Genomic DNA, 20,759 nt, shown 5'->3' with positions numbered 1-20,759 from the left:
ACACTAAAACATGACGCAGACACACATAGACACACAAACACGAAACAGACAAACAATGACACAGACACAAACATGACAAGGAAACGCATACACACACAAAAATACAACACACGCGCAAACAAACACGACAAAGACACACACACGACTTGAACACACACAAACATACGACAAAGACAGACACACCCACACACACACGACATACACAAACCTGACATAAACACAAAGTTTATCCAGAAGTTAACCTGAACTTATGATGAACATTAAGTGTTTGTTAGTTCTGAATGGAGGCTGTTGACATGAATACTGAAGCTATTTTTATACTAACAAAAACATCCATACACTTCTGTTCACACAACACTACAAAACACTTATTAATATTCAATATACTCAACCTCACTTTTTTCCAAACCCACAAGACTTTTACATAACTACTCTAACAGAGCCTTTTATTATTATGTTATGTGTGTTACCTGGAAATCAAACCCACAACTTTTGCACTGCTAATGCAATGACTAGGTGAGCAACAGCAACGCTCGAATTTCCCCTGAACACTTTTAATCCTCCACAAAGAAACAAAGTAAAATATTGATCACTGATCAGCAGGTGATTTCCAAAGCAAATCTGAGGTTTGATTGTTCGTGAATGGATGAGTAAATATAATATGATTGAATATTCATTTCCTTTTAAGGTAGTCCAGAAGTTTGTTTGTGTGTGTTTGGGATCTGCAAATGTCATCTTTCTATAAAAGCAAAAAAAGAGAAGAATGATAAAGTACTGAAAGTGTTTTTACAGAGCTGCTTCTCACCGAAACAGGAATGAGCTAACAATACACACAAAACCCACAAACCTACATCTTATCTAAAACATGTTCTCACCTCCACCCCTCCCATCTGCCAATGAACCTGAAACAGTCATCAAATACGTTTATTGATGTTTATACAGCAGGGGGCGCTAAAGAGCAACTGACAGAGAGCACAGACCCATGAACCAGGAACCCAACAACCTCATGATTGATTTTTTAATCAACTCTTCAATTTTACACTTACAGAGATGAAATATAACATGAAGAATATATCTGAAAATGATAGATGACATGATTATCATCAATTATTATCATTGTTATAGCAGAACGCTATATAGACTGTAACCAAGGTTACGGCTCAGCCAATACGAAATGAGAAGAGGGGCATGTTGTTCGGCAGGTGGTGGGCCTAAAGCGCTGACTCTCCACCTATCAATAATTCAATCCAGATTCTCTCGCCCTGAGCATTTACAGTACATTTCATTCATAACGCCGGGGGTCAAATGCCCATTAGACAGAAGAGCGGAATAGAAAATGTGTCCACCAGTAATGACACAGATAGTTTTGGGTACAGTGCAACAATGAAAGCTGATCATCGCTCTAACATGTATAAGACCTGGTCTACCAATGTGGGTTTAAGGCAGTGGCGGCCGGTGACTTCTTTTTTCGAGGGGGCTTGATGCGAAGTTCGTCACAAAATGTATGTAGCCTGTGAAGTATGTGTGTGGTTCCTTTTTTCAAAATATGTGTTCTGCGCGTCGAGAGACCTGTGTGCATCACGTGTCAGATGCATCTAAAGGGTTTATGATAAAAGAGATGCTTGCGTTTGCCAGATACTCGCATAATCTCATGCGTAATCAGAGTTTACTGTTAAGGGAGTGTCTTATGTGTATTTTGTGAACGTGAGCGTCTCTTTTATCATAAATGGTTTTGACGCCTGTGCACATGGTTCACATGACGCAGCAAACACATATTTTGAAAACGCAAGTAACACACGACACTCCGAACACATATTTTAAATTAGCGCCCCTCGGATGAGCAGTCACGAGCCGTCACTGGTTAAAGGAATAGTTCACCGAAAAAATGAAAAGAAACTATCTCTTTAAACCCTCATCTGGTCTAATTATAAGTAAGAGGTTTGACAAAAAAAGTATTCAAGCTTTTCTTAGACGCTTTGGAACATTTTGCATACAAAATAATGTGTGCATTTCTCAGAACAATTTGTGCAAACTGCACAACATCGTGGATGTCCTGCAAAAGCCTGTAATTTTACTCTTAAAGGTGCAGTGTGTAAATTTTAGCGCCATCTAGTGGTGAGGTTGTGAATTGCAACCAATGGCTCATCCCTTGCTTTTGAAACAAATAGAGAAGCTACTGTTGCCACCACCGTACAAACATGTCATCGTCGGAGACAACTTAGTTAAAAAAGGTTTGTCCGTTAAGGGCTTTTGTAGAAACATGGCGGCCCAAAATGGTGACTTCCATGTAAGGGGATCCTCTGTGTATGTAGATAAAAACGTCTCATTCTAAGGTAATAAACACATAACGGTTCATTATGAAAGGTCTTTATACACCCCTGATAATACAGTTATGTATATTATTTTGCATTTCTGTAAAAGATCCTTCTAAAAATTACACCCTGCACCTTTAAAAGTACATTTTTACGTCAGTGAACATGTCAGTCCCATCAAAATAGGAAGTGTCATTGTTCATGAAAAAGACAGTCAAAATGTTTAGCAATGTTGTCTATATATCAAGTGTACAGTGTACATATGTCAGTATTTTTTTATGTAAACTGTGGATGAACATTTTTTGTAAACAAATTACACACATTGTGATTTTGAATTAAAAAAAATCATATTTTACAGTACGAAAAAATTACAAAATAAGAAAGGTTCACTGTACACTGTAAGAAATGTAAAATTTTGTGCAACTCGAAATTTTAAGATTTACTTGACTTCAGTTCACATTTACAAAAGACAAAAAAAACATGCTTACAGTAACAGATGACGACACAAAGGTTAATAATTTTGCATGACATGACGATAAACTAAATTATAAATGTTTTGAGATGTAAGACAACTGAAAACCAGTATAATGTATTTAGATGAAAATGACATAAGCAATTGAACATGTAGCAAACAGAAGACAATCATACATAATCATCTGCATGATTGTACAAAGCATTTGCAATATGTCCAAAACAATGCGAATTTGCTTTCATGTTGTGCACAACTGACTTTTCTGACGCTCCAAAGCGACTGAGAAAAACTGTATTGCTTATAACATATTTACTTATTGAATATTTATGTATTTATTTGTACATTTACATGCATTAATACAGCAGCCGCTTTATCCAAAGCTTTTAAAAACACAAGGCCTTAAAGTGATTTGATCACGGATAAGGGAATTTTTTGGGCTCCAGTTTGGATTGTGCTCAACAACCACGATAAAATCACTGTAACACTCAGCATTTACAAAGTCTATTGCTTGAAAACAAAACATTTTTATGCTAATGCTGCAATCTCTACCTTTTGGTTGAATTAGACCAAAACTCATTAAACACCATTGCTGAGAAATTACTATGCTATTATTATGCTCAAATATTAGTTGTAAATGATAAAATTATTAACAACAGGGTGACTTTATAAATTACATATAGTCTCTTTCTTTACCCTGATTCAAATTAAATTGATTTAAATAGCGTTTTTTACAATGTTGCATTGCTTCAAAGCAGCTTTACATGAAAGATGCAGAAAAGAAACCTCAAAAAACGGTAAAGTTATTAAATATACAAGATATATATATATATATATATATATATATATATATATATATATATATATATATATATATATATATATATATATATGAAGAGCTCTTTTCCAAAACGCTATAAATCCATTTCAAAAGTTTTCAGAAAAAGTACATTTTTTACCTAGACCCACACATTTTGTGAATATTCAATTTATGCTGTTATAATGGATTTTTTGCTCAATCTAAACATGTTGAATAATGATTATTAAATCAAACAACAATATTGTTGATTATAAATTCAAAGTTAATTTTATTTTTTTTCAAAACGCTATAAATCCATATATTTTTCCCATAAATGTATGTTTTTTCTTTAAAAAACAAAACAAATAACAGAATATGCAACATGTACTCAGGGACTCTTTATACTATAAATGAATAAGTAAATTATTCAGATTGTGATATACATTGGAGCCAGTATGAAATAAACAGAATTACACATAACTAACTTGCTATTACTCCCTCCACCATTTCAGTTTTCTCCTTAGCAGGGCATTAGGAACCCCTTTTGCTTGATATATTTCACCTCTCTCTCTCTCTCTCTCTCTCTCTCTCTCTCTCTCTCTCTCTCTCTCTCTCTCTCTCTCACACACACACACACAGTTGTATTAACCTCACACGCACACACAGCGAGCTCCCCTCGATCTGCTCTCAATGACATACCATGTAACAACGCGCTCATAATGTCCAATCCAAAAAGCAAAACTTTACAGATGTCCCTGCATTGTTCACTAGCCACATTTTGTACTTTTGCACGATATTGGTCAATGTATCAAACGCCAGTCTGTCTATCAGCAGGCTATCGAACTATTCAGTACTTTTCATGTTACGTTAGCAGGCTTCTTCACAGGAAAAAAACTTTATTGCAAACGTACAAAACGGTATTAAACGAGCCAGTTCTGAAACGAAAGTTGTACATACCAAACACTTTGATTAAGATCGCCTTGCAAACGGGTACCTTCTCCGGGTGATGTATTAACATGACATTAATCCTCATTTGAGTAATGAATGAACATAAACAAACATCTGTTCAGAGCGCCGCCATTGGATTGCGTCAAACGCTCATCGAGTTCTGATTGGTCGAGAGGATAAATCGCGTTTAGGCTAAAAATAGGCTCGGCGCTTATCGCGTTTTGGAAAAGAACGGCATCTTGTACCTACATTTTAACAAGGAAATGTAATGATTTGACATAAAACATTCATGGAGCAGTGAATAGGTTCAGTACACAGCCAAATGACCTGACAAACTCATTTTTTTTTAAAAATGGCGTTTATCGCGTTTTGGAAAAGAGCTCTTCATATATATATATATATATATATATATATATATATATATATATATATATATATATATATATATATATATATATATATATATATATATATATATATATATATATATATATGGTATTATTGCAAATTGTATTGTCCTCATCAATAGATTATAATCTAATAAAACGAGAGTTACGTATGTAACTACGGTTCTATGAATCCCGGATGACCGCCAGAGGCGGTGCTTAAGCACTGAATGATCCATCTCGCGCATGCGCAGGTCGAGTGTTTATACCAACAAAGTCACCCGTGACCCCTGATGCCTACGGAGAGTCTATAACTTCCGGTGACATCAGAGGATCTGTTCCTACAGAATCTTCTCGCGAGTACACAGTGATTCTGAGTGACAGAACGCTCTGGCGGTCATCCGGGATTCATAGAACCGTAGTTACATACGTAACTCTCGTTCTATTTCATCCCTACTGACCGCCAGAGGCGGTGCTTAAGCACTGGATGACACATACCAAAAAAGTCACGAGGAATTTAGCACATACCTTATTGAGAGGAGAGCGCAGAGTCCGGCAACAGGACCACCTCCAGTGGATGGGGGGTAGCGACATTCACCCGGTAGAACCTGGAGAAGGTACTCGGGGATGCCCATGATGCCGCCTCACAGATGCGCTCCAGGGGAACGCCGCGCAGGGCCGCCCATGAAGTTGAGACTGCCCTGGTAGAGTGGCACCTCACCCCGGATGGCAGGGGGTGACCACCTCGTTTATATGCCTGGGTGATTACATCCACCACCCAATGAGACAACCGCTGTTTGGAGAGAGCACAGCCCCTCCTAGGACCACCATAGCAGAGGAAGAGCTGGTCTGACTGCCTTATACTCGCAGTTGCGACCACGTAGGCTCTGAGAGCCCGTACGGGACACAGTAGCTGTAATCTGTCCTCCCCTTCTGGGGGAGTAAATTGTGCCAGGTGGATAGGTTGGTTAAGGTTTGATGATGAGAAAACCTTTGGAAGGAAAGCTGAATTCGGCCACAGGGTAACCCCTGAGCCATCGGAGTTCCACCTCAAACATGAGTCACTCACAGAGAGCGCATGAAGTTCCCCAACACGCTTCGCTGACGTGATAGCAAGGAGAAAGGCAGTCTTAATAGAGACCCACTTCAGCTCTGCCTGAGTCAGGGGTTCAAAGGGAGGTAAACATAGGGAGTCGAGCACCAGGTGTAGATCCCAGGCTGGAGCGCGTTGTGCTCGTGGGGGGCGTAACCGCCATGCACCCTTCAGAAAAAGGGACACCAATCTGTGACACCCCACCGTGTCGTTGTCCACCCGAGCATGTCGAGAGGAAATGGCTGCCACATATACCCTCAAGGTAGCCGGGGACCGGCCGCCATCCAAGAGTGACTGGAGAAACTCTAGAACCTTTGGAACTGAACAGTGCACAGGGTCCACATTCCTGTCTGAGCACCATGTAGTAAACAGCTGCCACCTGTTTTCATACTGCGCCCGGGTAGAAGGCGCCCTTGCATTCAATATGGTATTGCAGACGCCATCTGAACACTCAGTCAGCAGCGGGTCGGGCCCTGCAGTGACCAGACCCACAGCTGCAGGCGGTGAGGATCGGGATGCCAGATTCGGCCCCGTAACTGAGACAGGAGATCCCTCCTGTCTGGGAGGCGCCACGGTAAACCGTTGCAGAGACTGTACAACAGTGGAAACCATGTTCTTCCCGGCCAGAAGGGGGCTACCAACAGTAGCCTGTGACCCTGCTGGAGGACTCTCTGCAGTGTTGGAAGAATCAGAGGGATTGGTGGAAAAGCATAGAGGAGAACCTCTGGCCAATCGTGTGCGAGAGCATCCTGGCCCAGAGGGCTGCTCTTCTCCGTCCAGGAGAACCAGAGGGGGCAATGGGTCGATTCCTCCGAGGCAAAGAGATCCACCCCTGCCCTGCCGAAGATGTCCCAGATGCTGAGGACCACATCCGGATGAAGCCGCCACTCCCCTGGCGGAGGCTTGCAATGGGAGAGTAAGTCTGCTGCCTGATTCTGCTCCCCAGGCAAATACATCGCCCTCAGGCTGGCCAGGTGTGGCCCTGCCCACAGCAGGAGATCCTGAGATGCCTGCAACAGTGGTGCAGACCTGGTGCCTCCTTGGTGGTTTATATGAGACACAGTCGAGACATTGTCTGATCGCACAAGCACATGCCTGTCTCCCAGGAAGGGAAGGAAAACCTGCAATGCCCTGTGCACAGCCCGCAGTTCCAGAACATTGATGTGCTGTGAGCGCTCCTGCACAGACCACAGCCCCTGAGCTGTTCGATTCTGCCACACAGCACCCCACCCCGAGAGGGAAGCATCTGTTGTGATGATTTCCCGACGAGATGCGATGGAACCCAAGGGCATGCCCTGCAGGAGAAATGACCTCACTCTCCATGGGGCCAGAGCAAGAAGGCAACGACGTGACACCTTGAGCTTCCTGTGCCGGTGCCACTTGACATCCAGATGAAAGCCGTGCAACCACCTCTGGAGGGGACGCAGCGACAGCAGTCCTAGAGGAATCACGGTAGCGGCAGCTGTGAGTTTCCCTAGGAGGCGCAAAAACTCCACATAGCGTAACTGCCTGCCCTCCCGAAACAGGAGGCGGCGGCGGAGGATGTCGTCCACCCGCTGTGGTGATGGGCGAGCCTTCATGGTGATTGCATCGAGAGTCATCCCGAGAAAAAGCGTGCCCTGCGATGGAACCAGGCAACTCTTTGTAAAATTCACCCGGAGGCCCAGGCGGGCCACATGAGAGAGAAGACACGACGTGTCCAGTGCCACCTGAGACTGGGATGGCGCACAGATGAGCCAGTCGTCCAGATATGGGAGAATCTTCATGCCCCGCGACTGCAAGTGCGAAAGGGCTGCCGTCACACACCTGGTGAACACCCGAGGGGAAAGGGAGAGACCGAATGGGAGCACTCGGAACTGGAAATGACGCCCTTGAAAGGCAAACCGCAGAAACTGCCGATGGTGTGGAGCTATAGGGATGTGGAAGTAGGCATCCTTCAGGTCTACTGACGTAAACCACTCTCCTTTGGCAATTGTACGTAGAACCTCTGCAGTGGTCAGCATGTGGAACCTCAGAACCTTCAGGAACCTGTTGAGACCCCTCAGGTCGAGGATAGGATGGAGTCCGCCATCTTTCTTTGCTACCAGAAAGTAAGTTGAGTAAAACCCCCTGGGGTGCAATAGGGGATCTACTGGCTCGATGGCACCCTTGTCCAGGAGGGCGGACAACTCCTGGGTGAGGGCTTGGGCTTTTGCCGGGTCGCTTATGATGGTCATCTTGACCCGGCCATGGGCTGGGGGCCGGCGTCGGAACTGAAGTTTGTACCCGTGGGTTAAGGTTGAAAGCACCCATGGGTCCCTGGTGGAGGCAGCCCAATAGCTGAGCTGCTGCTGGGAAAAACAGCCGACGGCCGACCCCCGGGCTTCAGCGCCGGGGTCCCCGGCCTCTAAAGGTTCCAGAGGCACGACGGGTTGGAAAGGACTGAGGTTGTCCTGAGGGTAGCCGGTCAGGGACCCGAAAGGTCGGCGCCTGCTGTTGAGCAGGCTGTGGACGTGGGCGCAGAGACCCTAGGTAGCCCCTGGGATGAGCCTGTGGACGAGGGCTGCGCTGTGGGACAGCTGGAGGACCTCTAGGCCTGCTAGGATGCGGAACGCTTCTTTGAAGCCCGGACAGCTGCTGTCGAGTCCGTCCGGCTTGGACTGTGCGCTCAAGCGCTTCCAGGGCTGCGGAACCAAACAGCTCCCCTGGTTCCACAGGAACACTGCGAAGGGTTCTCCTGCAGGCCTCAGTGAGAGGAGATTGTGCCAACCATACCTGGCGGCGAGCCTGCACAAGAGTAGACATCAACCGCCCCAATTCCCTAGACATCAATGCGAATGCCTGTAGTGAAGCATCGCTAAAATTGTGGATAGAGGCATCCAACTCAGTCTCCTGCAGGGAAGCTGACAAAGCGAGCATCAGGTGGGACATGGAGTTACCGATGCGTCCCATGCGAGCCGCTGCATCATATGCCTTACAGAGCAGGTCATCTGTAACCCGGCACTGGGGACGAGGACACCTAGCATCCGGCCTCAAAGCCTCATCAGGTGAAATGATAAGAGCCGCTATAGTCGGCTCAACTGCTGGCATGCGGTCTAATCCAAACTTCTGTGCATCCTGCATGGCTGCCAGGGTCCGGCCATCGGACGTTGCATGAGAGAGGGCCTTAGAATCCCTCCAACATGCCTGCAATTCCCTCAAATATTCCTCAGATGGGGGCGCAGTAAAGCTGACAGGGGCTGGGACACGCCTGAAAAAAGCACTGGCCGGAGGCGGCTGAGTTTGCGGCACGTCCAACTGGAGACGGGCTAAAGCCATACGAATGATGGCTCCCATAGAACGGTCCTCAACACCACCAGTAGAGCTATGGGTTGAAGAACGGGAGCCGGCCACAGAAGGTTGGGAGGCTCCCATCTGTGGAAGTACCTCTGGCTCATATTCATTAAACTGGCCAGCTGACGCTGCCATGGAAAGCACATCGTCCTCAGACTCAAAGGAGGCTGCCGAAGGGGCAAAATTATCTGGCGGCTCTGCTCCAGTCCCGGACTGGAAAGCCAGGAAGAGAGACTTCATAGTATTGAGCTCCGCTGTCAGTTGGTCCACTTTAGAGGCAAGCCGGGGTCCCTTAGCCTTCTTTGCAGGAGTGGGGCCTGCGGCCTCAGCAGCCCGACGTTTAGGCTGCCCAGTCTGATCTGGAACCAGCCGCTGGGCGGGGGTCAAATGTCCAATTGACGAAGTAGAGCCCAACAGTTGCTCCACCTCAGCCAGTCTAGCTGCCCTCACTGCCCGAGGCATGATACCGCAGTTCATGCAGGGGTCGTCAGAAAGACCCTCCTTTAAATGTTCGAAGCCAAGACATGAGGGACATAAATCATGGCCATCCTCAAGCTGCAGAGGAGCCATACAGGCCGAGCAGGAGTGGTTGCCAACCATGCTGGCGACTGAGAAAAAGAAAAAAGGTAGCCTCAGCGGAAACACTGCCACCAATAAGTCACAGGGGCACACCTATGCTGGGAGCGGGAGCGAAAGCACTGCCTTCACCAGCTAAGGGACTATCCCAACGAAAAAAAAAATAGGCACAGAATGCAGTACAGATGCCGGGAGAGGGAGCGAAAGCACAACCTTCACCAACAAATGTAGCAAAAAAAGAAAAAAGATTAGCTTCAGCGGGAACGCTGCCACCAATCTAGTCACTGAGACACAAATATGCTGGAACGGGAGCAAAAACACTGCCGTCACCAGCTTAGGGTATCACCACGAATGCTGTGAAGCTAGTTAAAGGTAAGCGCTATCAACAAAAAACCGGCACAACCGAGTTGGCACGAATACAAAAAGCGCAGTTAAGCGCCGAAACGATTAACAAAAAACTTGCACAACCGAGTTGTTGCAAAATACACAAGCGCAGTTAGGCGCTGAACGTTAAACAATAAACCGACACAACCGAGTTGGTACTAAAGTAAATACACAAAGCGCAATTAAGCGCAATAGACGTTGAACAAACTAAACCGGCACAACCGAGTTGGCACGAGGTAACTACACGCGTCCGTGTTACAACAATAAACAATAAACCGCAGATGAATGAATAATATAAACGGTAACCTTTAACGTTAGATTACAAATGTCGGGAGAGGGAGCGAAAACACAGCCGTCACCAACAAATGCACCAAACGAACAGTTTTATATAAAGTTTGTGACTCACCTGTCGGTGGATTCCGTTGCGGCCTTTGGAGGGCGAGCAACTCGCTGCTCCGACAAAAAAATGCCACAAGGCCACCAGCAACGAATGAAACACAATATCCTAGTCTTTAGCTAGCGCGGAAAAAACAACCTGCGAAGCGAGAAGATGAAAAGGAACAGATCCTCTGATGTCACCGGAAGTTATAGACTCTCCGTAGGCATCAGGGGTCACGGGTGACTTTGTTGGTATAAACACTCGACCTGCGCATGCGCGAGATGGATCATTCAGTGCTTAAGCACCGCCTCTGGCGGTCAGTAGGGATGAAATAGAACTGTATACTGTTTACTTTTCTTCGACTATGGGGCATTTACAACAGTAAGCTTATAATAATGATTTATTATTCAAGCTGTCAGGTCAGATATCCCAGGAAATGTCAGTTTGATGCAGGCCCGGCTGCAGAATGAAATAACTGAGGGGGCAACGTGGCATTTTTAAGGGGGCTTATTTTTTTTTTAAAAAGCAGGAGACGCATAGCCCTGTTTAACCCTGTGTATAGCATACAAAAAAAAACTAACAAAACCTAAAGAAATTTTCTTTATATTTTTATGTTTATTTAAGTTAGTCTTGTTAACACTCAATACATACTTATTATTTTTGTAAAGCCTCATTTTTAAACTTTGCAATAAATACCAAAAATAAACAGAGGGGGCACAATTGAGGTCTGAGGGGGCAATGCCCCCTTTCCCCCCCTTATGGCACCAGGCCTGGTTTAATATGATTTAAACACATGTACTTTTTGGTACATAAAGTAAAAGGCAATATTATTTTAGAAAATGAGTGATATAAGGGCAAAAGTTACAGTTTGCAAGGTTAAAGTTATTTTTGTTCATTTTTAGGTTACCCAAGATATTCAAACTCTCATCTACGTCTGATTCAGTCTCCATGTTCTGACTGCAGAACACGAACCGATAAAAAGTTTGTTTCCAATTCATATTGTCATAGCTCTTGTTAACTTGTGCACTAATCCTAAAAGTTTATGGTCTGATATCAGCTTAAAAAATGTTTGCTCGGAGATTGATGTGTATCTGTAGGGTCGAGGCGGTTGCCCAGTACATTCTCAAAATACGTGTGCGTCCCAGATGGTCCAAGATCAGGATGGAAAAATGTAAGAGATTGTTCAAGGGTTTGCATCACTAAATAAGGCTATAACTCCAGCCGGTGTCAGTCTGAAGAGATGAAACAGATTTATACTGGCAAACACATTCAGGAACTTCACTAAACCTCTCATGTTTCACAGCCTGAATCATTTGATACAAAATGTACCGACTGGAGTGGACAGTACACAAAGTTTGTTTAAAGTTGAAAATCTATTTGTTTGAATGGTGATAAAACGTCACTGGAGTGAGGAGGTGCTGTGATGTGACCCTGAAACTGTGAGGCAGAACCGGACGCATACCAAACATGCTTCTCACATACACACAAAATTATGTTTAGTTTGATCTATTATACAAGCTAGATATGCTGGAGCACAATAAACAAACATTCAAATGTTGCTATAGAAAGAACAAAACTCCCAAACAGACGCAGGCCATGCATGATAACAGTACTCATGTCCTAAATAAACACAAGTGACCTGAGAAAGATTAATGATGCGTTCATACCAGACACGAATGGAGCGTTAAGCGTGTGTGATTTACATGTCAAGTCAATGCAAAGACGTGATAGATATTCTGCAGCGCAACTTGCGCGAATAACATGGCATAAATGGTGCGGTTTGCGCGAATTCAGCTTTTTGGCTGTTTGAGTTGAAAAAATTCAGAAAATACTGCATGTCTAGTAGTGACGTGATTATGACGTAGCGTTATGACGTAGCGAGCAGAGGCAGAAATACGAAACAACAATGGAGGACAAAATCATTGTCATTGTTTGTGGACAGATGGAGCTTGGTACTTTTATAGAAACGTGAATAAAAAGGATCTTGCTTGAAAGAAAGTGAGTGAGGAGGTCAAACAATCTGGTAAATTGTAAAAAAAAATGCTCTTCTCAATTTGAGATTTATATGAAGAGTTTGGTTCCAAAACGCAATAAATCCATTTTGACTAATTTCGGTAAAAACATGTTTTCTATACCAAAAAAATGATGACATGAAAACCACTTTTTTTTGTTACAAAAAATAATGTTACGTTTTTCATAAGATATCCTGAGGTCAATGTGTTAGCATGACAGAAGCTTGATGCTGTCGGGAGAACAAGCAACAGCCGGCATTTTTCCTTCGCCTGAGTGACTCTGAGTTTAAATTAGATTTTGATGGCTTACGTTTCTTCCCCGCCACAGAAAACCACCACAGGTTTAAATAAAATATGTTCAATACTTATTCCCTGTGTCATTTCACTTTATTTATTATGACTCAACTTGTATACTTAAATGTTCTGATTTCTTTGTATGAAGTCAATATTTGGCTTAATGGTTACATCTGGTGGAAATTTTGTGACAATAGCACACTTAGAAATCCTCTTACTGATAAAAATGCTTATGTGTCAAATACTTATTTTCCTCGCAGTATATTGAGACTACAAACTAGTTAAAGCTGGCAAATTGAGCATATTCACGTCTTAATCTCAAACGGGAATGAAGCGAGTTAACTCAAAATGTTGAAGTGTCCAACTATGCATGAATAGCACTATTTATTAGCCTCATTTGCATCTGGTATGAACACACAGTCAAAAAAAAGATGCTAATATGTGAGCCAGTCTGTGAAAACAACATAAAATCATCATATATAATGTAAAGAACATTCAGTGAAAATAAAAACTTGATATCTTTAATACTGACTTAGATCATGTCAAAGAATGAAATCGAACTTTGATGCTCTTTTTCTCATAATTACATTATGAAACTTTAATCTGGATTTCACAGACAGGGTCAAACATTTCTTCTCTGTAATGTAGTTATTTCCTGTTAGAAAATCTACACAGGAAGTACATCGTTTTATCTGCCCATAGATGACATCACTGCCTGATACACTGTTCTTAATTTATGCTAACAGTCATGACTCATGTAAATCGTACAGAGTTCAAATCTGATATGTAGCTGTAGATGCCAAATAAAATATCAACTCAAAATCGATTTGCATTTCCTGGTGGAAACAGCAGCGCTTGTGACGCAGCAGAAATAGTTTGGTGAAATTTGAGGAAAGTTTGGGCTTTAGTCTTCGGTTTTATGTAAATACGCAGCTGTTGTGCACAAGAACTAGCACATAATGTTTTAGTTGCAGTAACAAAAGATACAAAATAAATGTAAAAAAAGATCAACCACAATACATGCAAACACAAATTTTTGTACACAAAAATCTTTTGTTCCCACCTTGATACAGTTGACCAGGTCTGTTTGATAGTAGCGGTCCTGATGTGCGTTGGCCGCCGCCAGTGTCAGAAGATATTCGTTCCTCGCATGAGTCGCTTTCGAGTTACACTCACTTCTCTTGGCTTTCAACTGAATCACAAGCAAACAGAACAATCTTAAATCATAGGAAAATTGTACTTCAAATCTCCAGTTTGTGTTTGGTTGAAACCCAAAAAAGTTGACACTGATGTTTACCTTCACGCTGGCTTTCTGTAAACTAATCCTGGACTGAAAGAGCCCCAGTTTTGACCTGTGAGAATATAAATCACACACATATCAGAAATAAATTCAATCCTACATCAAAACAGCTCTGCTGAGGTGGGAAAAGGCTATATGAACCAAACTGGAGTTGATCTCTCCTGAAACCTTTGAAAGGAAGGAAGAGGATTTGTACACTTGACTGCTTTTGTCATCAGGGAGGTGAAGACTAAAAATAAAGCATGCTAGCACTCTCTAAAAAGGTGTTAAAGGATTACTCTACTTTCATAAAAAAAAACTCCAGATAATTTACTCACTCCTATGTCATCCAAGATGTTTATGTCTTTCTTTGTTCATTCGAGAAGAAATTAAGTTTTTTGAGGAAACATTCCGAGATTTTTCTCCATATAGTGGACCTCAACGGTTTACAGTTTCAATGCAGCTTTAAAGAGCTCTAAACAATCCTAACCATAAGGGTCTTATCTAGTGAAAAGATTGTCATTTTTGCAAAAAAAGTACTTTTAAACCACAACTTCTCGTCTGGCACTAGCCATGTGACGCGCCAGCGCAAACTTATGTATTACATAATCACGTCGAAAGGTCAAGTGTTATATATGTGAAAAGCACACTTGCAGACCATTTAAACAATAAACTGACACAAAGCAGTCCTTCCAGGAAAACAAAAAAAACGTTGTGATTGTTGCGGGCAAAAATCCTTGATCTTGCGGCATGTTTTCTTAAAAAATGCGATTGAATATTTGGGATATGTATGCAATTTTATGCAATGAAATTGCGTGAACTTGCAAAAACTGTTTGCAGCCTTTCATTGATATTCACGTCGCGTAATTACGTCACTTCTTAACACTCCCATGACAACAGGGGACATGGCTGTGCATGTGTTAAGTAAATCCAAAATTTTTCAACTTTCTGCTAAGATATATATGACTGTTTGCTAGGAAAATGCGGGGATTATGAAATCATGCAAGACCCGCATATTTTGGGAGCAAAAATCTGCAATTTATGCGGCGAAAGTGCAGCATATTTAAAAAATGCGGCCCCCGTATATATTTGCGGACTTTGGCTAATCATGCATTGAATCATGCGCTCGCATAATCACGTTTTTCTGGAGGGACTCACTAAGAAATGAATTAATATCATTCCACATACAACAACTTTTGAACGGTCCTTTTTCTCCGCACTTGTTAACACTGGAGTGGAAGTTTCGCATACGTCATGCGTGACCTTTCGATGTGATTATGTAATACGTAAGTCGTAAGGTCATGCTGGCGCGTCACACGGCTAGTGCAAGACGAGAAGTTGTGGTTAAAAAGTTACTTATATATATATATATATATATAGATTGTTTCGCTAGATAAGACCCTGGCCTTGGTTGGGATTAGTTATTTCTTCTCGACTGAACAAAGAAAAACATAAGCATCTTGGATGACATGGGGGTGAGTAAATTATCCGAATTTGTTTTATGAAACTGGAGCATTTCTTTAAAGAGTTTTAGCATCCATATTACACATGATAAACCAGCTTATTATACAGGGTACATACTCAGGGTCAAAAATATGACTAGCTTGCATGTACTCGCACAGTTTTATTGGAGTTAGAATAGTTCTGGGGTCCAACCGAGTCCCATTCGTCTCAAGTGTGTGATAATAGTACAACAGAGATCTGTATCTTCCTGCTGAGAATAACAACTAACTCTTAATTCCACTTTACTGCCAGCCATGCTAAGCAGGGTAATGTCGATAGCTGAATCAATACAAGTAATTCTAAACAAGCTTACATCGCCCAGACTCATCTTCCTCATCACCGTCTAATCCTGGCATTGAAACAGCAATTGAAGTGAGGGTACAAATAAAGGCCCATGAAGATGGAGAAAGATGGTCGAGTGTGTTTAACAACTTCTGCAGCAGGCTAAAGAAAAGCTGGGGGATATTCTCCACAAAAGGCTTATGTTATAGCCAGCGAATATTTAATGAATCTTTTTTTGGCACTGCCAGGGCTGCAGACATTGAGTTCATGACTCCACCCCTAATGTCTTTGTTTGGTAGAAGCAGACGTGTGCAAAACTCAATCTCTCTCAAAACAACTAATTGTGTGTTAAAGGGACCCGCTCATTTTCTAGCTCCCCTGGAGTTAAACATTTGATTTGTACCTTTTAGAATCCATTTGGCTGATCTCCGGGTCTGGCGGTACCATTTTTAGCATAGCTTAGCATAATTCATCGAATCTGATTAGACCATTAGCATCGCTGTAAAAATAACCATAGAGCTGGTTATTTTTTTATTACGCAGCAGCCGAAAATAGTCCCAATTTGAAGACTCCTTAAAATGCAGCTTTTAAATGCGTTCTCCTTTCCTCGGGCTGCTAAGGATAGAACTAATGAATCCTTTACATCCTCGGCTTTCCCGAGATTCATTGCTCGCCTGTAATGGTTGGATATTTTAAAATAAACATTCAAGTCTTAGTTAAATAAAATTGTAAAAGAACTTACTTGGACTCGATGTCGGCCTTTTCTCGCACAGCCTGGGCCATTTGCTCCAATTCAAAGTATTTCTTTTTGGACTTGGCCAGGTCTTTAACTGAGTCCTGGATTTCTGCCTGGATTCGGCCCAGCTGTTCGATGCACTGTGGGGAAGAAAGGGCCGGTTAGTGAACGCTGACAGACACAGAATGGAGAACATGCAGGAACGCTCGCTACCTTCTTCAGCTGCTGCTCTTTGTAGAAACGAACAGTTTTGGCCGGGTCTGAAATCTCGTTCTTGTAGTTTTCGCAGACATTGAGGCGAGACTGGGTCACCTGTACGGTGCCTTCGAGATATGCTCTCCACACTCCATATACATTCCTACAGCAGAAAAACATATTCTTTATAGACCTTGGTTACATTGGAATATTTTAACATTTACCATAAAAGATTAAATATGAGCAAAGAAACACATGACAACTACTTAAAACAGATGTCGTCAACCTTTTTTATGCCAAGCACCCCTTAATGGATAGAATGGAGGAGCAAGGACCCCCATGTATCAAATTAATACTGTATTTATTATTATTTGAAGAGTTTGGTTCCAAAATGCCATAAACGCCATTTTTTAAAAATCAGTGTTTTGTCAGGGCAGTATTAAAAAGTAAATTCATAATTTTACGCAAAATCCGATGTCTGCTGAGTTAATCTTGTCTCCATTTTTTCCCTAACCGCGAAAAACGGCAGCCATCATTTTCTGCAGAATGCAATAAATTTTTGTTTGTTTGTTTTATTTGACAATAAAAGTTAAAACAGATACAATAAAGCCCAAAAGACCTGTTCATACACATTTTAAAATCCGCTTAACCAATCACAGCGCACCATTTCATGCATTGTAAACAACAATGGCGGTGCTTTGAATACACACAGAATCCTAGTTTTCCTCATCTACTTTGTACTTTGTAATCAACAAACAAACAAAAACAAATTAATACTTTTGATGGCATTGATAAACCTGTGGTGGTTTTCTGTAGCGGGTAAGAAACTTAAGCCATCAAAATCGAAATATTTACGTGAGAGGATGGAAAAATGCCGGCTATTGCTTGTTCTCCCGACAGCATCAAGCTGCTGTCATGCTAACACATTGACCCCAGGGGATCTTATGAAAAACTTTCCATTATTTTACTAAAAAATCAACAAAAATCGAGCAGGACCAAAACATTTTACAGCTTATCGCTGTCAAAAAAGTTCAGTGACGACGTCCCAAGGATGACAGCAGCAACGACAGTGATCTTAATATGACAAAGTAAGTGTTTTGATTAATGCCATTAATGTTTATTTTATTTAATCAGTGTATACCACTAGTCAACTAAATGAATATAACATGGCAAAGATGAATGCACATTTATATATTGATTCAATAGATTTATAGCATTTTGAAAAAAAACTTGGATTTATAGCATTTTGCAGAAAAAAGAATCAGTTTTTATTATAAACCTTTGAAAATCATATTATGGATTAAAATTTTTTAATGTTATTATAACCTAAAGATGCTATGTGAAAGGTTGTAACATAAAATAGTGATTTTCATCTTGTCACTTTCTTTGTATAAAAAATACATTTTTACCAAAATGTGTCAAAATGGATTAATAGCGTTTTGGAACCATTTATAACCATACCTGTCTGCCAACACTCCCGTTTTTCCCGGGGTCCTCACGAATTTACACCTATCTCCCGTCCCCATCCCATTTTGCTTTATCTAACGGGAAACTCTCGTAATTTGTACGGCCCTACCTCGTTATATGAATTATCATATCAATATATAATTCCAAGGTTGTCCAATTCATCTTGTATGAAACGCATACTACGTACACATCCTGTTCAGAGGTCTCCTGTATTTTGGGTAGAGATCGACCGATACTCATTTTTTTAAACCGATGCCGATAACAAATATTTGGATGCTTATGTGCCCGATAACCGATATGCTGAACCGATTTTTATTTACTGTTATACTTCTGTTTTTGACATAATTACTACAAAACTACTGAACTGAACAAACCCTTATAATAATAATAATAATAATCATCATCATCACAATCACTTCCTCTTTGCATACAAAGTCATAAATAGAGGGGTCTGAAAGAGTGAAGAATAATATTAATTTAATGAATCATGTAGAAACTATATTCCCAATACATGGACCATTCCAAACACCCCTATCATTTCGTCAGAAATGGACTGATCCAAAGTTCGCGCTCCGGTTGCCAGGTTACGGAGCGGGAGAGAGAGAAAAGTATAGCAGAGTTGGCTGCTTGTTATACATAGTTTATAGAGTAAAACAGGTGGATTAAGTCTCTTTTTTGGGATATAATATCGTTGTTTTGACCAGCAACCTGTAGCCTTCAGCAGTCCAACAAGTAGTTAGCAAAGAGATTTTACAAATGATATCACTGACTGCAATACTACATTCAGGAAAGTAACAATAAAAACGGCTTATATATCACTGAATTTCTTAACTGGTGACGTTATTTGATGTCAGAATAATGAATATTTTGTTGTAATGAAATGGCTGTTTACAGCGCTGTTTATCTATGCATTTACTCGCGCATTAACTGTATTAAACTGTGACCGCTTGCGGAGGTAATAAATAATTAATTAATATCCACAGACATTTATTTAGATATTTTAGCAAAATAATGTCTATCTGGGAAATGTTAATATAACTTAGGGTAAATCTTGTTAAAAAATGTGGCTGTGCTTTAGCCTTCAACCCCGGTAAGTGAACAGCAATATGAACGTGATTTTACGATTCTAATGATAAGCATAAATAACAGAAAAACGAATTTAATTTAGCGGTTTTAATTCCACAAAGAATTAATTCATGGCTGTTTTATTCATGCAAAGCTACGTCGTTATTGGGACCGGATTTTATGGATCAGCCAGCGTGACTCTGTGAGTTCGTCTCTATTCTTGGACAAGCTGCATACATTGCTTTTAATATATCAACTTATTTAACATAACACACATTAATGCACAAATAAGATGTGTTATAAATGCCTCGTATGCAAAGTAAGTATACTCAAAGTCCTTTTAATGAAGTCGCATCACTCCGCCGTCATATGTGCTGTGCACGCTGCTTCTGCTGCTGTGAGCTCCTCTCCTCAGGATGCGTCCGGCGCGCAATTCTCTCGTTTATCGGTCAATCCGATATCACAAAACCGATATCCGATCATCGGAAAATGCTCAAATATCGGGGAAAATATCGGAAAACAGATATATCGGTCGATCTCTAATTTTGGGATCCAATTATTGACAGGTATGTTTATAACACATACTTTGTTATGATGGTTATGTTACAAAGATATTAAAATAATACATTTTCGCATACTAAATAACATTAAACATGATTTTGCATTCAAACTATATTTGGGTACCCTATGTTGAAGAACCGTGACTTAAAACCATAATTTAATGATAATATATTTTTGCTTTTATCCAAAAACAGTAGGTGCTTTCTCATTTCAGATTTCTAAATGATTCTTGAGTGACTACGCTCATGACTAAATGTCTCGAGTCTTTCAAACAGCAGACTCACAGAACGAGTTACGACTGGCAGGCTGGTGAGCCTAGAGGGAAAATGTCAGTCATTAAACATCAAACTATTCTTCTGGATTTTTCTCTAAACTTGTCATGAGGGAACATGAGAAAAATCACCTGTAGTCTGTTCTCTGGTCATCTGGTTTGATACCGGGCCAATCTCTCTTCAAATACTGACTCGCCAACTTCTGCAGGGCCTGAAAGACATCCACAACAGAGAAGTGTTAAAAGACTGACTGCATTTTGTTTTTTATGCTGTGGACCAATTCACATACTGTACTGCGTCTTAGTAGTATGCATGTCAAGAAATAGTGTATCCCAAATCAATCTAGTAGTATCCATTTAATAATATTGCCTTCCAGTACATATTATTAAAGGGGACACATTATGAAAATCTGACTTTTTCCATGTTTAAGTGCTA

General features: G+C 41.4%; 1 protein-coding gene across 2 annotated transcripts in view; it reads right to left on the bottom strand.

Annotated features, from left to right (window-relative positions):
- Positions 1-20,759, bottom strand: part of LOC135739791 (F-BAR and double SH3 domains protein 2) — an 89,901-nt gene that overhangs the window by 28,071 nt on the left and 41,071 nt on the right. For both annotated transcript variants that reach the window (XM_065257842.2, XM_065257843.2), the window contains exons 4-8: positions 20,456-20,535; positions 16,978-17,122; positions 16,771-16,904; positions 14,262-14,316; positions 14,028-14,156 (exon numbers count right to left, since the gene is read on the bottom strand). In XM_065257842.2, coding sequence (XP_065113914.1) covers positions 14,028-14,156; positions 14,262-14,316; positions 16,771-16,904; positions 16,978-17,122; positions 20,456-20,535 — 543 coding nt within the window. The remainder of the gene's footprint in view (positions 1-14,027; positions 14,157-14,261; positions 14,317-16,770; positions 16,905-16,977; positions 17,123-20,455; positions 20,536-20,759) is intronic.

Source organism: Paramisgurnus dabryanus, chromosome 9 (assembly GCF_030506205.2).
Source record: "Paramisgurnus dabryanus chromosome 9, PD_genome_1.1, whole genome shotgun sequence".
NCBI lineage: Eukaryota > Metazoa > Chordata > Actinopteri > Cypriniformes > Cobitidae > Paramisgurnus > Paramisgurnus dabryanus.
The sequence above is the reverse complement of the archived record's forward strand: the minus strand, read 5'-3'. Positions and strand labels throughout refer to the sequence as shown.